The 19,604-nt window shown below is 54.2% G+C and overlaps 1 protein-coding gene across 1 annotated transcript in view; it reads left to right on the forward strand.

The window, feature by feature from the left end:
• Positions 1–19,604, forward strand: part of PADI2 (peptidyl arginine deiminase 2) — a 45,044-nt gene that overhangs the window by 14,812 nt on the left and 10,628 nt on the right. Inside the window, exons 4-10 of the mRNA XM_045548597.1 lie at positions 6,645–6,706; positions 9,133–9,250; positions 9,671–9,796; positions 14,738–14,916; positions 16,651–16,754; positions 17,523–17,634; positions 18,258–18,365. Coding sequence (XP_045404553.1) covers positions 6,645–6,706; positions 9,133–9,250; positions 9,671–9,796; positions 14,738–14,916; positions 16,651–16,754; positions 17,523–17,634; positions 18,258–18,365 — 809 coding nt within the window. The remainder of the gene's footprint in view (positions 1–6,644; positions 6,707–9,132; positions 9,251–9,670; positions 9,797–14,737; positions 14,917–16,650; positions 16,755–17,522; positions 17,635–18,257; positions 18,366–19,604) is intronic.

The following is a 19,604-nucleotide window of genomic DNA, read 5'->3' on the forward strand; positions in this document are numbered from 1 at the left end:
TCGGTGGCAGGTTGAGTCCAGAACCCACGATTGTTACCCACTGCACCACACTGCCCTGCCTGGTGCCAGGCCTACGTGCTGGGGTGGCAGAGCCCAGCCTGGCTCCAGGGGACCCAGGAATGTGATCCTCTGAACCTTCGGGCATGCGGCCCTCCTGCAGATGAGGCATTACTTTTATTTTATTTTATTAGTTTTTAATCATAGAATGTTTAAGCCAGGAGGACATTTCAGAGGGTCGTTTTGTTCATCTGGCCGTGGTTTAACATGACAGATTGCCACATGGGAGACGAAGGGAACTCCCAGTTAGCGAGAGTCAGCTATATGCTGAGGGCTTTAAAAATAATGATGACATCTCCTGTTTATTGCACACCTACTCCAGGCCTAGGGCTGTGCTGGGTGCTTTGATAGGGGGGAATGATAAATACCTGGCATTTATTGAGCACCTACAGTGTGCCAGCCTCCAATACTCAACATTTTATATAATTTCATAATTTCATAATTTACATCTAGTCTTACAACAATTCCAAGGATAGATAATATTTTTTTCAATATTCTATTTTTTAATTTATTTTTAAATTTCAGGATACTATGGGGGTACAAATATTTTGGTTACATATATTGCCTTTGCCCAAGCCAGAGCTACAAGCATGCCCATCCCCCAGACAGTGTGCTCCACATCCATTAGTTATGAATTTACCCAGCCCCCCACCCCCGCCCACCTGCCTGGCACGCCCTGAATATTACTTCCATGGGAGCACCTAAGTGTTGATCAGTTAGTACCAATTTGATGGTGAGTACATGTAGCACTTGTTTTTCCATTCTTGTGATACTTTACTTCGAAGAGTGGGCTCTAGCTACACCCAGGATAACACAAAAAGTATTAATTCGCCATTGTTTTTCATGGCTGAGTAGTACTCCATGGTATACATATACCACATTTTATTAATCCACTCATGTATTGATGAGCACTTGGGTTGTTTCCACATCTCTGCAATTGTGAATTGTGCTGCTATAAACATTCGAGTGCAGATGTCTTTATTATATTAATAGAATGACTTTTTTTCCTTTGGGTAGATACTCAGTAGTGGGATTATTGGATCAAATGGTAGGTCTACTTTGAGTTCTTTGAGGTATCTCCATGTTACTTTCCATAGAAGTTGCACTAGTTTGCAGTCCCACCAACAGTATATGAGTGTTCCTATCTCTCTGCATCCACGCCAACATCTGTTGTTTTGATAAAAGCCATTGTCACTAGAGTTAAGTGATATCTCATTGTGGTTTTGATTTGCATTTCCCTGATGATTAGAGACATTGAGCAATTTTTTATATTTTGTTGTCCATTATTCTGTCTTCTTTTGAAAAGTTTCTGTTCATGTCCTTTGCCCACTGTTTAATGGGGTTGTTTGATTTTTTCTTGTTGATTTTCCTAAGTTCTTTATAGATTCTAGTTATCAGCCCTTTATCGGTTGTGTAGCACGCAAGTATTTTCTCTCATTCTGTAGATTGTCTATTCGTTCTAGGGATAGTTTCCTTGGCTGTGCAGAAGCTTTTCAATTTGATCAGGTCCCATTTATTTATTTTTGTTGCTGCCGTGATTGTTTTAGGTGCTGGGAAAATTAGACACTATTATTATCCCCATTTTACAGGTGAGAAAACTAAGGCTCAGAAAAGGTAAAACGAACAAAAAAAAAAAACTTGCCTGAGGCCACACCCCTGGAAGGTGGTTGGTGAGACGCCAAGTCATTTCAGTTATCTCACCTTCTCAGGGGGTCTTGAAACCTCCCCGAAAAACAATGCCCTCCCAAGTCAGCCCCTCCTCCCCCAGCCCTGTGCTCTTAGCTGCTGAATGAGGCTCAACAGCTGGCTCTTTGCCTCTCCGCTAATTCCCAAGCGGGCTTGGTTGCTGGTCACCCTGTCCCTCTTTCTGTACCAAGTGGGTGCCCAGTCCTGGCATGGGGCCCCCCTTAGGAAGCCCTGGGGGGCCTTGGGAGATAGTAAACAAAGACTCTGGGGTGGTGCTGAGTCCTGACACATGTGTGAACTGCACATGCACACCCCCCAGGCTGTCTCAGATGACTGTCCCTGAGGAAACCTAATCCCACAGAGACACAGACACCTGAGGACGTAGGCAGGAAGGGCAGGAGCCAGGGAGGGAGGTGATCCCACAAGGCCAACAGCAACACCACCAAGACTTCCCCCAGAGTAAGACGGACTTAGGGCAGATGGCAAAATAAGGCACTCTCGGAGGCAGGACTGGAATTCTCCTCCGCAGCAGACTGAGCCTCAGAAGGTACTAAACATGCCCGTGACCGGTGACCACGCTCTGGCTTCTGAGCTCTTCTGGGGCTGTGCTTTCACTGAACAAGCCTTTAACCCCCACAAGTCCCAGATATTTAGGTTCCATGAGCCAGTAAAATATCCCTTCTTCCCCACCTCCCCCAGAAAATGAGAACACTAACAACTTTGATGCTTGGCAAAAAAAAAAAAAAAAAAAAATTAATAAAACAATTTGCCATCAACTATCAACGTCATTTTAACACCTAAAAAATATGACATAATCTCAGAGTAAAAGATGGTCATTTACATTGCAAAAAGAAAGCTTTATGACAAACTCACCGCATTGAACTTGTGTCTCCTGTTCCACCAGGGCACCTGGTGGAAATCTGGTTTCTCTGGGAACCACTGGTCAGCCTGTCCCTTCCAGATCGGAACCCCCGAGCCCCACATCTGGAGCCATCGGTCAGGGGCAGCAACCCTGACTGTCCTAAGATGGCGGGACCATCCCACCCCCCTGCAAGACATACCTGAATCCGTCTTACCTTAGTCCTATCCTGAGCCCGTACTGAGCAGGAAGAGCCCTGGGGTCAGAGTGGACAGAAATAAATCTAAGTTCTGGCTTGGCCCCCTCCCACCACATTGTGACCTCCGGCAAGTCCCATCATCCCCTGAGCCTCCGTTTCCTCATCTGCAGAATGGGTTGCACAGAGCGCTCTTGCGTGGCGCTTGCAATGATCCAACTGGACTCTGGGCTGGCACAGAGTGGGTGCTCCATCCGTGTTCTCTCTTCTCCCTTCCTCTTGGGGCAGCCACATTTTCTCTCTGCCTGGGTGAAGCTGAAGAAACGTACCGTCCCTCAGTCTTCCTCCTGGGATATGGGGACAAATTGATAGTGCCCTTGACCAAATCAGGCCCTGGGTCTTGGCCCCAGACATGCCAAGGCTTTGCTGTGTGACCTTGACAAGCAGCCACCCTCTCTGGGCCTCACATTTTCCAAGCTACAAAATGAGGGTTTGAAGGTCCCTGAAGACCTTCAAGACTCCAGTTCGGGCTGGTTTATTTGCACAGCCTTCCCTGTGCCGGGGAAAAGCGGGAGGGGAGGTGGGTGGGGGAGGAGGAACAATCCCACCGTGGTTGCCATGGTCCCGGCCGTGGGAACCGCACACACACACACACACACAGGCCTAGAGAACTTTAGCATCAACCTAAGGAGCCCAATCCTGTGCCCCCTCCCCACGGCCGGGGACACTTGCCCTAGCTGGCTGTGGGGGAGCGAGTCCTTCCTCCCACCGCACCCAAGCTGCTTGGTAAGGTAAGAAGGCCAGGCACCCTGCCACCGTCCACGGGGCTGGCGGCCCGCCAAAATGCTTGTGCTCTGGGTCGCAGCTAAGGCCTCAGTGTCTTGAAGCTCAGAGCAGACCGCCTTGAACCCAATCCTAGTGACATTTCCCATTAAGAGCCACCTGACACCTTGGGGCTATTCTCGGCAGCTGAGGTAGGATCCAGAGCCTCCGGGAAATGTCGCCTGGCGCCCAGAGGCCCTGAAGCAGAGGTCCTCTCCCTCTTCCCCGCTGGGAAGGCAGAGCCATCCCAAGAAGGCAGTGCTCTGGGTCACGACAGCCTGTCCTGCTCCCCTGCAGTCCCCACCCCTCTGGAGTCCAGCTAGACCGGACACTGGGGGAAGTCTTGCAGGGGAGAGGTCCTGGGGGCTTGTACCTTGGGAGGGTCTCTGCGGGAGGGTGGAGGGGTGAGGAGATCATTTCAGTTGATTATGGGGACAGGTCATAGGTCACAAGAGAGAAATTCTAAAGCACTGTGAGAGGTTGGGGGTGGGTGACAAGAGAGCCCGGTTATGAAACGCCCAAATTTCATAACAGGAAGGCAACGAAACCTCTCCGCATTTAATCATCAGGACATGGCAATGAGCTTATTACTTAGCACTAGGGAGGCTGCCCAGGCCACTGAGGAGAAGGGCTGGATGGGACCTGCTGCTTTTCTGTAGAAGCAATTTGTTACTATTTCAGTTGATATTTTTTTACACTATGTACAAATATTACATTAATAAAATTTTTAAATTTAAGAAATTCATAATGAAATAAAGCAGTCTACAGTGCTTCACATTCCTCTCCTGTGACCCATGGCTTTGACAGACACAGCACCCTGCAACGTGGCGTCCCCTTGCAGCCCAGAGACAAAGGCCACAGGGCTGCCAGGGTGGACGTGGCCACCTCCTCTGGGAACGACCTTCAGGGGAGCAGGTCTTGGGTGAGTGACAGGAACAGCAAACAGCAGAGATCTGGAGTCAGAGGCCCTGCGCTCTCTGGGGACCTTGTGGCACTTCCCTGCTGGGTGCCTGGCTGGTAGGGGAGAGAACTCCTTCCCTGGAGTGACTGAGAGGAAACAAAGTGCTCTGCAGCTGCAGCGTGGACTGCACGAGGGGGAGAGATTGGTATTGAGAAAAGGACAGAGAGGTTCCGTAAGGGGGCTGGGTCTGCAGCGGGTTCCCAGGAGGAGCTTCAGGAAGCCGGCCTCCCTGAAAGGCAGCGTTCACCGGGGTGTGACGGGCTGGAACGTTCACCAAGGTCTGGGAACCAAAACCGATGTTGTTCCTGCAGCCGAACCCTCAGCCTCTTTGACAGCAGCTGGTGGTACCGCCTTCCCCTCTTTCCTCTCGAATCCTTACCCTGCACCAGCCTCCTCCCAAAACACCAGCGCGATTTCCCAACAGGTGGCTTCCCTGAGGCTGGGTTTGCTCACCTGGGAAGGGGGGCGATAGTACTCATCTCACAGGACCCGAGGCTCTGTGAGAGCAGGCACTGTGCCTTTGGTCCCCGGCACCTGGTATGGTGCCCAGAACACAGTGGCTGCTCAAACGTGATGAATGGGATTAGTGGGCAGAGTTTATAAATTACACCTTACAGCTTCTAACAGCACAGGGCTGTGAATTAGACCCGGAAAAGCCACACTCAGGGGCAGGAAGGAGTCGAGCTGCAGGCACAGGGAGGGCTTGAGTGGAATCCCTGGACTCGGTTGGGTTGAGCCACCCTGGGGAAGGTGACATCAGTGCCCTTCCTGTGCCAGGACCTCCTCCCCCCCAACCCAGGCAGAGGGCGTGCCTGCCAAGGGGACTGACCAGGAATGCCTTGTTTCCCACCCAGCTCCCACCGTGGTCCAAGTCATGCTCAACGTGAAACGAGCCCACGTGGGCAGCTCCAGGGGCCCGGAACTGGTGCATCTCATCTGTGTGACACTCCCAACACCTTCCCAACAAAACCCCGTGCCCCACCCTGTCAGGCTCTAACTCAGGGCAATTTTGCCTCCCAAGAGACATTTGACAATATCTGGAGACATTTTTAGTTGTCACAACTGGTGGGAGAGTGGTTAGTGGCACCTAGTGGGTAGAGGCCAGAGGTGATGGCAAGCATCCTGCCATGCACAGGGCAGCCCTGCAACGAAGAATTATTTGGCTCAAAATGTCAGTGGCACCTACCATTGAAGTTAGTGCAAATGCCGTAACTGGGACAGGGAGGAAACTGGGACTCAGAGATGTTGCTTAACCTGCCCGAAGTCACACAGCTCGTAAGCAGAGAACCAGGGCTCAAATCCAGCAGTGTCTGATGCTAAACTTTTTTACTTCCCCACAGTCTCCACAGAGCCTGTCTCCATGGCAGCCCTGGGGATGCTGAAGGTCCCTTCCCCAAGAAAAGGGATAAGTGGGGGCCCTCTGTCTCGAACCCTGGACTCGCAGGCATCCTCAGATCAAAAGGGGTTGCAGACGCAGTTTCCCACCCAAAGTAAAACCCTCGGTCCTTGGAGGTGGAATCCAGGCCAGTGGGAGTTCTGGGAGAAAAAGACACGCACACACATGGCTGCACGTGTGCACACATATGTACATGCCCGGGACAGATTTGGAAAGGCCATTAGGGAATCCTTTGTCTTTAAGTTTTCAAAATATAAGCTATGTACGAATCAGACCCACTGCAGTGCGTACCCCGGTCCTGCCAACGTCACCTGTGTGACCTCGGGCACGTGACTTCGCCTCTGTGAACTACAGCTCCCATGTATGTGTAGCCAGGATCATCCCCCAACCCCCACCCAGAACAGTGAGGTAGTGGGACAGCCCTGACCCACCTGGCGGCACCTCTTGAAGCTATAAGCTGCAAAGTCTGCACCGTGTCTGCTGACATTTGCCAGCGAGTAGCGGGAGGTTGAGGCAGGGGCTTGGATAAGGTGACCGCAGCAAAGCCCTCCCTATTCAGTGAGCGAGTGAACGGGTGAGATGCACCCTAACCCCACAGCTCTTGTTCATGTCTGTGCCCCACCCTACCCTGCAGGCTCAGCAGCTCACACGTGTCTCTTGTCCCCAGAGATCTCCCTGGACGTGGACGCAGACCGGGATGGCGTGGTGGAGAAGAACAACCCAAAGAAGGTACCCAGCTAGCATGGCAGACGCTACCCTGAACTGGGGGCTCCCAAGGGCAGAGCCCCAGGATCCTGCAGGCAGCCGTGCTTCCCCCATTTCACAGATCAGGAGACTGAGGTCCAAGACAGGCTCCCAGACGCACAGCATGCCAATGACAGAGCCCACACGGGGCCCAGGCTCCTTGTAGGGAGAGCTACAGAGCAGGTTCCAAGTCTCAGAAGTGCTGCAAGGGCCTTCATTCCTATTACTTTGCCTTTTATTTTAAAGCTGAGGGGGCAGGAGGGGACCCTCAGGAGCAGTGGTTGCGTGGTCACTCTCAGGCCAAGGTGTGTCAGTGTCTCTGATGGTGCATGCACAGCCCCTCTCCTGTTTCCATTCATTCATGCATTCATTTGCTCATTCAGTCACTTACCGCCTTTTATCTTGCGTTCCCGCTCCCATTCTGCTCCCCCGCAAAGGAACATTTTAATGGGCTTAATGTGTCTCTTTCTGTTCTTACAATTCTTGGGAAACAGGTGGTGTGGTTGGTGTGCATATATATATTTTTTTTTTTTTTTTTTTTTTTTTTTTTTTTTTTTTTTGAGACAGAGTCTCACTCTGTTGCCTGGGCTAGAGTGCCATGGCATCAGCCTAGCTCACAGCAACCTCAAACTCCTGGGCTCAAGCAATCCTCCTGCCTCAGCCTCCCGAGTAGCTGGGACTACAGGCATGCGCCACCATGCCCGGCTAATTTTTCCTATATATATTTCTAGCTGTCCATATAATTTCTTTCTATTTTTAGTAGAGACAGGGTCTCGCTCTTGCACAGGCTGGTCTTGAACTCCTGAGCTCAAACAATCCGCCCGCCTCGGCTTCCCAGAGTGCTAGGATTACAGGTGTGAGCCACTGCGCCCGGCCTATATTTTTAATTTGTGCAGACAGCGTGGCGTTCTCAATCTCAGTCTGTTTTGTGCTTTTCCCTCGACCCAGTCTGTAAGCTCCACGGTTTTGCTCTGCATGCGTTCCGGCTGTGGCTTCTCACTGCGTCCCATTTGCTGCCCTTTGTTTCATTTAGATTTTCACCATGGGTATGTGTGACTTCTAGAATAGCACTCTGAAGCCTCGGCAAAATTATGAATAGTTGGATGCTTAAAAAAGGAAAATAAAAACAGCCCGGTGAGAAGTCTGGAGCAGGCTGGGAGGGGGTCCTAGGGCTGCTGGGGAGCCCCTTCCTTCCACCTCAGCCCCAGGTCAGCCCCGCACGCACAGGCTCTGTGTCTGCAGCCAAGGCACGTGGCAGTGGACTCCGCAGCCCTGGGCAGAGGGCTTCCAACCTCCCCCGAGGGGCCCTGCGATCTTGGCAAAGCCACACAATCCCTGTGAGTCGGACCTCAGCCAGAATCTCTACATCCAGGCCAGTTAGGCATTCATAGCTTCTTCACTTGTCCCATAAACCTTTGTTACGCATCTTCTATATTCCAGGCGTAAGTCAGGCCCAGGGGATGCAGAAAGAACAAGAGAAACACAGCCCCTGCCCTTACGGACCCCACAGTTCATATGAAATAAAGAACGTCGGGGGCGGCTGTGTCATCACAATCACCCTAAGTCCTCCCGGAAAGGGGGTACACAGGCAGGGCCATGCAAGGACCCAGGGAAGCTGCGCTGGTCTGCTCTGGAGAATCAGAAGAGCCTCCAGGAAGAAGGGACAGGCACGCTGTGACCAAGGAGGAGCCAAGTTGGCCAGGTGGAAAGAGGCAGGACAGAGTTCCAGGAGGAGGGACGGGCACGGGCAAAGGCCCGGAGCTTGGGTCTTTGGGGAGCAGAAAGGCGCCAGGTGGGCTGAGCAGCCTGAGCAGGGTGGAGGAGGGGAGGAGGGGCAGGCAGGGCTTGCCAGGCCTTGTAGGCCACAGCGAGGAGTCAGGGCTTCATCTTAAGTCAACGGGGAGCCCCGGGCACGGCTTAAAGCAGGGAAGCAACATGATCTGGGAGTTTGTTCTAGCAGCGCGCTGGCTGCGCTGCAGAACGCGGAGCCCCATGCAGGCCCCATTCAGAGCACTCAGAGCATGTCTGGAAACAGCTGGGTCTTGTCCGTCCAAGCATCTCCCCTGAGCCTCCCCCGGGACCTCACGGCCTTTCGCAGAATGTCTGTCTGCTCATTTCTCCGGCCAGCCCCACCTCCCGCCTCCGCCCCCGCTGGGCACAGCCGCAGCACACGTGAGGCCCGCGGAAGCCTGGGTCAGCCCTCCTGTCTCTCCGTGTCTCTCCTGCACTGGCCTTTGATCCCTCACTGAGCCTCTGTAGGCATTGGTCTTGGGACTCACATCTGCCAGGTCACAGCTGCCCCGACAGATGGTGGCTCCTCTGTATCCTCACCCTGGCTGTCTCTCAGGTGTCCTGTGGGGTCTGTGCTAGGACAGAGAAGAGGGCACTGACCTCTCTTCCCATCACTGTAGGCATCCTGGACCTGGGGGCCCGAGGGCCAGGGGGCCATCCTGCTGGTGAACTGTGACCGAGACACGCCCTGGTTGCCCAAGGAGGACTGCAGCGACGAGAAGGTCTACACCAGGGAAGGTGACCGCCGGCCCTGTGCGGGGGTGGGGGAGCAGGGGGAAGATTCATGCCAAGCCCTGGGCGGGACCAAGGGTGAGGCCGGCGTGGGCTTGAGCCCCCGGGATGGTGGGCTCACAGGCCCACTCTCGCTCAAAGCAGAAAACAAAACTGTAAACACAGTTCCATTGGAACTGTGTTTTTTTAAAAACTTACACACCTACGTAGAAAAGCACTGGAAGGAAGTCCCCAAAGGTTAGTAGGAAGCCGGCTCCAGTGTTGGAGATGACAACCGGTTTTTTATTCTCCTTTATGATTTTCTGTGGTTTCCATAATACACATCCGTGGGAATTTCTTTTTCCTAATTACAAAAGTGTTAATAAAAGGCAGCAGCAAGCCAAGGTCCCAGCCGCACTTCCAACCTCCCCGTGCATCTGCCCGCAGACCTCAAGGACATGTCCCAGATGATCCTGCGGACCAAAGGCCCCGAACGCCTCCCCGCTGGATACGAGATAGTTCTCTACATTTCCATGTCGGACTCGGACAAAGTGGGCGTGTTCTACGTGGAGAGTGAGTGACCCCAGCCTGGCCCTCCACGGCCACCTCCCCACCCCCTCAGCAGCGGTGCAGGGGCCGGAGAGACCAGGATTGGTCTCTGGGTAATTGTAACTAGGAAACGCTGTTGTCCCCTGAGTCTTCACCAGGATCCATCCCTCCTCCTCTCAGAGGAGTCTGCAGTGACATGAGTCTGTGGAACCCAGGGGCCTTTCTCCTGGATGAATCAGGGAGGAAGGGCTTTTAAGCTCCCCGTCTTCCACGGTCACGTGGTCTTCGTGAAACCTGAGGCAGGGCAGGCACACCCTCCAGGTGTTTTCTGCCATCTCGGACTTTTAAAGACCCCCTGAAGATGCCGTGGGCACCCTTGTTGACCCCTTGTTCCTGTTGATGGCGACAGAGTGTCCTGGGCCCCAACTGTTTAGGGAAGCTGCTCCCACCAGAAAGCTGGTCCTCGTAGCTGCCTACCTGTCTCACTCTTTCTATGAATATGTGTTGAACCCTCAGTGCCAGGCACTGTCGTCAGCGCTGGGATCTCTGCAGTGAGTGTGACAATCACACCCTGCCCTCGAGTAGCTGCCCGTCTAGCCAGGGGGACATAATCAGTGGCGCAATCAGAGGAAGTGAAATAGACCGAGTGACAGAGATGGCTGGGCAGAGGCACCGCTGGACGGGTGGTCCAGAAAGGCCTCCTGAGGAGGGGACATTTGAGCTGAGCCTCAAAGGAGCAATGAGAAGGAGCCAGCCACCCGTGAGCCGAGGGAAGAGTGTTCTAAGCAGAGGCCTTGGCACCTACAGAGCACGGAGGAAGGGGCCAGCTTGGGGTGTTAGACGAGCAAGAAGACCAGAGCAAGAGGTGTGTTGAGAATCAAGGTCAGGGAGCTGGGCCAGGGGCCAGAGCATGCAGACAGGGTTTGGACTTTATTCTGAGTGCAGTGGAAAGCCATTAGAGGGTTTTTAGCATGGGCCTGCCAAGGTCTGATTTATGTATTTAAAAAGCTCCCTCAGCAAAACAGTCAGCTTTGCAATTTGCCATGGTGCAGGGGACACTTCTGTGTGCCCTGTTTTCTGGGGGGCCCAGGACCTCTGGCCTATCCCTGGGCCCACCTCTGAACAGTGCAGTCACCATGAGGAGCTGGTCATGGGGGCCCTGGACCCTCACTTCAAGGAGCGATTTAGCCAGGACAGCAGTGGACAGCAGCCACCCGGTGCCAGCTCTCCTGATCCACCCTGGGCTCCAAGCAGTGACTTCACACAGGTTGGAATGTCCCCAGAGTCAGGCCGGCTCCACCACCCCAGGGGGCCAGAGATGTTGATGTTTACACCGTCCAGGCCAGTGTTGCCACAGGGCTGGGGTCACCTGCAGAGTCAGGAAGGGAGCAGGCAGGACCTCAGCCTGGGCTTCTCCACCTCGGCATCGTGGCACGAGACCCATGGCTGATAGTGATGTCTGGGCGTCATCCAAGGTTTCTTCTTCTTGTTAACGGGAGCGGACTCTGGTCTGGCTCCATCACATCCGTCCCCCTCACTTGCCATCTGAGACGAGTCCTGAGCAGACCAGAAAAAAGAGGAACTGTCTCTGCAAGGGCTTTGAGAACGTCCTCGAAATCTGTCTCATCTGGGCCGCCCGTCCTGTGGGGAGTGGCCGTTACTGAGACAACCCAGAGTAGTCAGTTCCCCACCAAATGCAGGCTCCTAGATGAGGACTGAGCCACACACACAAAAAAGGAAGGCAGATAATTGATCTGCGGCACAGTTTCCTTTGCTTTCGTGCAAGCATTTTGAGATTTTGTCAAATTCCAAGTATGCCAGTGGGTGAGAACGTGTCGTGTTACACGAACATCAATCAGGTGGTCCCCTGTGTCCTGGGAGAGGCGGCCATCTCTCCCCAAGGGCAGAGGGCTGGGTTGGAGACCCAGGGGCCCCAAGAGGGAGGTGTGGAACCAAGGAGGTTCAGAGCCTGGGTGCAGGCAAGTCTCCCCACCAGCCCTGGCCTTGGGGTCCTCGTCTGGGATGTGGCCTGGGATTAACAAAACTGTCTGGATGGCAGTAGGGACTGAATGAGGAACCTGTGTCAGGCAGCAGCTAGCCTATGGTAAGTTCTCTATAAATGGCAGTTGGGATTATTATGGTGAATTTAATTACAATGATTGGAGTGGACGGAAGTCTCTAGTGCTCCCACGAAAACCTGGTGACTGTGTTCCAACCTCAGGTTCTGCCCAGAACACCAAGCGTTGGGGCCTGACCTCTTCCTACAGGGATATGGTGAGCAAGTTGTCCCAGTTTGCCCAGGACCTCCTGGTTTTAGCACTGAAAGTCCCTCATGCCAGGAAACCCCTCAGTCCCAGGAAAACCAAGACAGCTGGCCACATTCTCAGGGAGTCTCCTTGGGAGGTAGAATCATTCCAAAGAGACTGAAAGGGTTATGCAAACCATGCCACGTGCCAGCCAGCAGGGGCCAATGCCTGGGGCTGAGGAGAGGTCATGGTGGCCTGTGGCTGGGGGCCCAGCCCAAGGCACGAGGGCCACTCAACAGAGGGGCATTGTCGGTTCCCGCAGGCAGAGCCAGCTATGCTCACAGTGGGGTCTGCACTGAGCTGGGGACAGAGGCAGGGAACGGGGCTGGGGGAAGGAGACTCCTCAGGACAATGGCTGGACTGTTCCCACCAAGAAATCAATGTGCCTGGAGCTGACCCAAACTTCCAGAAAGAGGCCCAGGATAGAGACGCATTGTGAATCACAGGCCACATTGGGAGGGGGAGAGCTGCTGGCAGATGGACCAGGACATGTCTTCCAACCCCGGCTGGGTGCCCACTCCTACCCCAGACCCTGGTAGAGCCCCCAGCTGTCCCCACCCCTGGGAAAGCTTTGGCTGTGCTGCTTCTGCAGAGACAAGTTGGCTTCTAGGCCCGACATCTCTCCCTGAGCATCAGTTCAAGTGCAGCCTGGGGCATGTGGGGGTGGGAGGGCCCACGTGCCCGGGGAAGAATGTTTTAATTGTCCCGATCCATCTGATCTACTCGGTGACTGGACACACACTGTGGCTTCTGGGTGACCAGGACCTCACTCTCTGTTCCTTGGGACTGTCTGAATTTTTCCACCTCATTTCTTGGACACTCCCCAGCCCCACCCCCGCCGCAAGGGAGGAGGAGGTGAGATATGGTTTCTTTGCCTTCTGGTCAGAAGCTGTTCGATGAAAGGGTCCTGAATTTCGCTGTAAGAGGTTCACAGATTCTCATACTCGTAATACCAGCAGGTCCTGGCGGTGTTACCAATGGTTCCCTGAGGTTACCAAGGTTACTGAAGCTACTAAGGCTGTGTTCTTGGCAATGACCCTGTGGCATGGGTATTAATATCCCCCATTTAACAGATGAGTAAACTAGGCTCAGGGAAGTTAAGGGAATTCCCTGACGTTTCACAGCTCATAAAGCCAGAGCAGCATTTGAACCAAGGCCTCTCTGACATTGAAAGTCATAACCACTAAGGTAACCGCCCTTAGTGAGATTTACAGCCAGGGTCTAGCACACTGTCCTACAGGAGAAGCCATCCCAAGCCTGGGCTTCGTGCTCCCTCCATTCCTTCCACACGTTTTAATCAAGCGCCTTGTCTGTGCCAGGACGGCTGTCCTGGTTACATGTTCTCACCCTTGGGCAACTGGTCATTAACCATTATCTTTGTTGTTGAAAGCACTGAGTGGAGCTTGATTCTGCCCTTCCAGCTCTACGGGGTATAAAGAGACTCCTGGAACTGCACAGGGTCCTACCCGCATGCCTTTGCCAATGCAAGTATCTCTTCTCCCCTGCGCACCCATCTCTGCCTCCCCACGAGGGCATTTCAGAGATTCCAGGCCGCCTTCCTCTGCTCGGTGCTTCCTACCCCGCCTTTCCCCGCCCTGAGTAACCAGACTGGATCTGGCCCGCAGCTGCAGCGGAGATGCTGCATCTCAGCCACCTCTGTCTGCCCCCGAAGGTCTCGCCCACGCTGGTCACAGAATAGTCATTCAGTCCATCTGCTCTCGATCAGCCTGAAAATTCCCATCGTCCTGTCCTACAGGGAGTGGTCCAGGGGCCACTGGTATGTTCAGTGGACATTTATTAAACATGACCATGTGCCACGCAGGCCCTGGGCCCCGGCCCCGTCTCTGCCCTCGCACAGTCACCCCTGCCGTTAGCGAGGCTGTAACGGGGAAGGGCAGGGGCTGTGGCAGCTCCAAACCGAGCCCTGGCTTCGTCTCTGGGCGATCCGGGCAGGATTACTGAGAGTGACACAAATTAAGGCCTGAAGGAAGGAGGGACACGACTGTCCAAGCAGAGGCAACAGCATGTGACCAACTGGGCGATCTCGGTGGGGCAGGGGCACTGGAGAAAACTGCCTTTCCTCCCAGCCACGAGAATGGACGGCCGGAGACCCAGGCCTGTCTTTGCACCAACGTGCCTTGGTTATATGGAGGCAAATTTGGGGTACAAATGAGTACGTTTGTGTTTTATTTATACAGAGGGGATTGGAGCTCAGAATTCAGAATTGGACATGAATTTGAGTCCCAGCTCAGCCACTTAACTGGCTACATGACCGTGGACAAGCCATTCCTCCTTTCTGAAACTCGGTTTCCTCATCTGTGAAATGGGAACAATAATATCCTTCCCCTACACCACTAGCTGCTCAGCTACCACCTGCTACGGTTTCATACGTGCCTTTCGTGAGCGAGCTTGCTCCTTTTATAGATGAGGAAGCCAGAAGCCAGAGCGGGTGTCTGGTGCAGCACCACACAGCCCATGCACAGCAGTGCCAAGATGGTGACAATGACCGGGCCATGGCCATTCTGGGGGCATTTTCTGCTTATGCTTTTCTCCCGGTGTTTAGAGGACAAGTCCCTCTGCTCTCTTGTCCCCATCAGTGATCCACCCCACCGACCTCTTCCTTACGCGGTGGGGCCTAATGTTGGTCCTGTCCCCCCAGACCCGTTCTTCGGCCAGCGCTACATCCACATCCTGGGCCGGCGGAAGCTCTACCACGTGGTCAAGTACACGGGCGGCTCAGCGGAGCTGCTGTTCTTCGTGGAAGGGCTCCGCTTCCCCGACGAGGGCTTCTCGGGCCTGGTCTCCATCCACGTCAGCCTGCTGGAGTACATGGCCCAGGTGAGGGCTCCGGGCCCCCCAGGGGCCAGGTGGGGCTCTTACCAGCAGGCCACTCCCAGACCCCCACGCTGTGTGCTTCACTCCCCTTAAAGCACTGAGGTGGGGGGTCCAGGATAGGGGACCTCGATGCCCCCTTGGCCCACGCGGAGCCGCCAGGGTCCTCTGAGCTGTGCTGCTGGATCTTCCACCTCGTTGCACCTGCTCCCCGCGGGCCACGTTTCCTGACGCTCTCCGTGCCTGGGCCCTGGTCTGCCTGCATCCTGCCCAGCTCTGAGGCAGAGTCCCCATGGTTAGCACAAGGCTCTAACTGGACACGTATGTTAGGTTTGTTGACCACCTACTGTGCGCCCTGTTCTCCCTGCCCCAGGCTGACCCCTCGCCCCACCTGTGGGTTATACCCACTCTGACCGCAGGCGAACCTCAAGTCCTGGTGTCAGGTTGTGCCCTACGCTGTGGCCAGACACCTCAGCCAGCCTTGATCTTGCTCTGCGGGGAGCCGAATGGGGAGTAGAGCTCCTGCCCCTCTAGAGAAGCCCCCCTTGCTTAGGGTGTGCCCTGTGGCTGAGAAACTCTCATCACAAAGACCTTCTGGCCCCAGACCTGACCCCGGCCTCTCAGGCCCACCCTGTTTCTCTCAGACAGGACCTGGCTGCTGTCCTGGGCCCAGGAGCCCTTCCCCATCTTTACCCCTGGGCCACTGCAGGCAGGACACACGGGCTCTGGCTCCATGGAAGGGCGAGGCTGGGTCTAGCACAGATTTACGAGAATGGGCTCTGGAACCAGACTGCCCGGGTTCCAATCCTGGTTTAACCACCGTGAGACTTTGGGCCCCTCGATCAACCTCCCTGTGCTCTAGTTTCCCCTTCTGTAAACCAGAAAGGACCAAAACATCTGCTGCCTGGGATGGTTGTGAGCAAATAAACTTGCAAAGTCCTCACTTACAAAGCACCCCCAAGCTCCCCGGGAAGGGGAAAAGGCAGAAAAGGCAAAGCTATCAGGACAGGGGCTGGGGAGGGGGCTTCTCCTGATTCCTCCAGTCCCAGGGCAGCCTGTCCCCAGGATCTCTCAGACAGGCCCCTCCGGCGGCACCAGCAGAGACCCCGCAGGCAGACCAGGGTGGGAAAGGCAAGCCACGCCCACAGTCCCAGGCCCCCTCCTCCCACCAAGGAAGGGCTCATTTCCTGTAGCTTTTCAAAGCCAGCCCCACAAAGGAACCCTAGAATCGTGCCTCATTTTCCCTCGATTCCTGGCAAGCTGCCTGAATCATTCCTTAAAACAAAGAACAGTTTGGACATAGCAAAATTGATCCCAAATGACACTGAAATGCTCACACATAGAAGGCCTGGGGTTGGCTCAACCGTCATGTGGGCTGATTTCAGGAGGACTTTGACGGGGCAAGATTGGACGATGGTCGAGTGTGAGCTCAGCGGCTGCACCTCCTGGGGGTAGAACCCAGCTCTGCCACCCACTAACCATGTGATCTTGGACAGTTACTTAACAGTTCTGTGACTCAGTTTCCCATCCGACAGTGAGGATTAGAATAGTGTCTACCTCCTGGGATGGCTGTAGGCAGAAATGAGTTGGTGCACGTACAAATACTTAGCACGGGGCCTGGCACACGCTAAGTGTTCAGGAAATGTACTATTGTCATCAGTTTCACCCGCTTTGGAAGGCAGGAAGGGAAGGCACCCTGGGGAGATTTTTCTTTTATCCCCACTTCTCTCCCATGCCTAGGAGATTCCCCTGACACCCATCTTCACGGACACTGTGATGTTCCGGATCGCACCATGGATCATGACCCCCAACATCCTGCCTCCCGTGTCGGTGTACGTGTGCTGGTAAGCGGTGGTCACAGCCCAGACAGGCAGTGCGGCACAGTGGCCTACAGCTGGGACTTCAGGGTCAGATGGATCTGAGTTCGGGCCCGGGTTCCATCACTTACCAGCTATGTGACCTTGAGCAACTCACTTGGCCTCTCTGTGCCTCACTTACTCTGAAATGCCCATATAATAGAGTCACTGTGCAGATTAAACGAGATGAAAGTGGCAAAGCATCTATCCAATGTCCTGGCAGAGTGTGTGCTCTGAAAATAATAACTGCCATTTCTTTTCTCTTGCTTAACTCCCGCCCGTGCAGTTGGGCACCTCCTATGCAGTGGACATTCAGTTCATCTTACTCATTAAGAAAACTTTAATTGAACACCTATTAGCAGCTAGGTTCACAGCAAGGTGAGAAGCAAGTGGCTGCAGGTGGATGGCCGGGAGCCCGGAAAGGAACCCCTGAGGTCCGTGGGCCCATCCCATCCTCATGCCAGGCAGGGCTCTTTTTTGAAAATCAGGGGATTCAGAGATGTCAGGCTTTAAGGCAGGTGGGGAGACAGTTCCCCTTCTCATTTGATTTGTTCATGACCTTGATATACACCACATGAGTGGGTGGGCTTCCTTGGCCCTCGATTCCAGCGGTTTTACAAACGTGACCATGAACATAGATGTGGCCTCATCTGCCCAGCACGGTCCAGAGTTGCCAGCTGTTGTCACCACCTGGGGGAGGTACCTGCCCCTCCTCACCCCTCCTCCTGGCCTCCCCCTCTTCCCCACACTTCTCAGCATGAAGGACAATTACCTGTTCCTGAAAGAGGTGAAGAACCTGGTGGAGAAAACCAACTGCGAGCTGAAGGTCTGCTTCCAGTACATAAACCGGGGCGACCGCTGGATCCAGGTGAGCAGCCCGGGGCCTGGGCGGGAAGGACGTGGCCGGGGGACCAGGCGAGAGGAGCTGGCTTAGTGGAAACCGCCGGGGCCGCAGCTCCACGGGCGGGAATCACACCCGCACACGCGCACACACACGTAGCGCACCAGGCAGTTCCGTGCGGTGTCACGTCTTGTAGTAGCAAAAGCCTGTAAAATCAGCCTAAATGCCCACCCATGGGGGACCGGGTGACAGCCTTCCCGTGGAGTTCTGTGCAACAGCTGAAAGGAACGAAACCAATCTATAAACATGGATACTGAACATGCTCCCGGTTCAGTTGTTACTTGAAGGAAAATACATCCAGGATGCTGCCATTTATGTTTTTTGAAATGAGGTCCGTATCTGTGAGAAACGTGTTTGTGACGGGCAGAGACTGCCACAGAGAGGCACGATGCCACCGTCGGCTTGCGGGGAGGAGGATGGGGGACCTCGAGACAGGGCATGAGGGAGACGTGCTGTTCCCTCGGTTCTCCTGTGCGTCCAAGTTGTCCGCCCCATGGGCAGGTTACCTGTTTGCTCCCAGCCCCTCCTCCGCCCTCTCAGGCTGACCCGTCCATGGGGCCCTCTGACAGCTCTCCCTGGTGTCCCCACAGGATGAAATTGAGTTTGGCTACATCGAGGCCCCCCACAAAGGCTTCCCCGTGGTGCTGGACTCCCCCCGAGACGGATACCTGAAGGACTTCCCCATGAAGCAGCTCCTGGTGAGACACTGGGGGCCGCTTGGGGTGGGGGTGATCCCGGGGACTCTTGTCAGGAGACCGGCTGCCCTGGGCCTCTGTTTCCCTCGTCTGCAAAACGGTCAGTTGCAACAGTGCCCTGCGGCCGTTTCCTGCTCTGATAACTGATGCTTTTACAAAACGTGGAGAGCTTTCTAGTAGGAAATGGGAACTGTGGGGGGCAGGGCGAGACCTGAGTCCAGAGGCCCGACCAGCCAGGTGTGCTGGCTCACGCCTGTAATCCAGCCCTTTGGGAGGCCAAGACGGGAGGGTCACTTGAGGCCATGAATTTGAGACCAGCCTGGGCAACATAGTAAGACCCTGTCTCTACAAAAAAAAAATTTTTTTTTAATTAGCTGGGTGTGGTAGCAAGACTTTGTCTCTAAAATAAAGAAAGAAAGAAACAAAGGGTGGGGACAGAGGCCTGACCCCTGCCACTGCCCCACCCCTCCAACTTAAAGCTAAACAAGTTTCAAAGAAGAAAATCAGTTATTTTTTATAGTTATATAGCTATAAAGTTACATGTTGTATAGTTATGTATTATGTAATTATATGGTTATGCAACTGTCAAAAATTGTGGTTCCAGCTTCCAAGCTCATCAGGACCTTAAGGCTATGGTTTTCAGGGCGTGTGATTTTTCGTTTTAAAACCATCTGACTCAGCCAGGTGCAGTGGCTCACACCTGTAATTCTAGCACTCTGGGAGGCCGAGGCGGGAGGGTCCCTTGAGTCTAGAAGTTTGAGGTTACTGTGAGCTAGGCTGATACCACCACACTCCAGCAAAAAACAAAAACCGTCTGACTCCAATTCCAGAGGACATTCTCACTCCCCTCTTTTGCCCTCCATGACCTACTGGGTGAGGCAGAGCTGAAATCAGTCTCTCTTGGGTCCTCACCCTTCTGCCCTGAACAGGCTTGGCCAGAGCATGACCCAGAGACTGGGGTAGGTCAGGAGGCCTTCCCAAGGCCACACGCAGGACAGCCTCCCTGTTAGATGTCAGGGCTTCTCAGAGGCGCCCTGTTGCCAGGTTCACACCTGTTCTTGAGGACATTCACTCACCTGGTCCCCTCATCACAGGGAGATGATGGAGCCAGTGGTGTGAGCCTAAAGCTCTGGAATGTCAGAGGGACCTGGCCTTGAGTCCTATTCCACCCCTTAGCAGCAGTGTGACCTTGGCAAGCAACTTAACCTCCATAAGCCTCGATTTGTTCATCTGTAAAATGAG

This window comes from Lemur catta, chromosome 3 (genome assembly GCF_020740605.2).
Source record: "Lemur catta isolate mLemCat1 chromosome 3, mLemCat1.pri, whole genome shotgun sequence".
NCBI classification, from domain to species: domain Eukaryota; kingdom Metazoa; phylum Chordata; class Mammalia; order Primates; family Lemuridae; genus Lemur; species Lemur catta.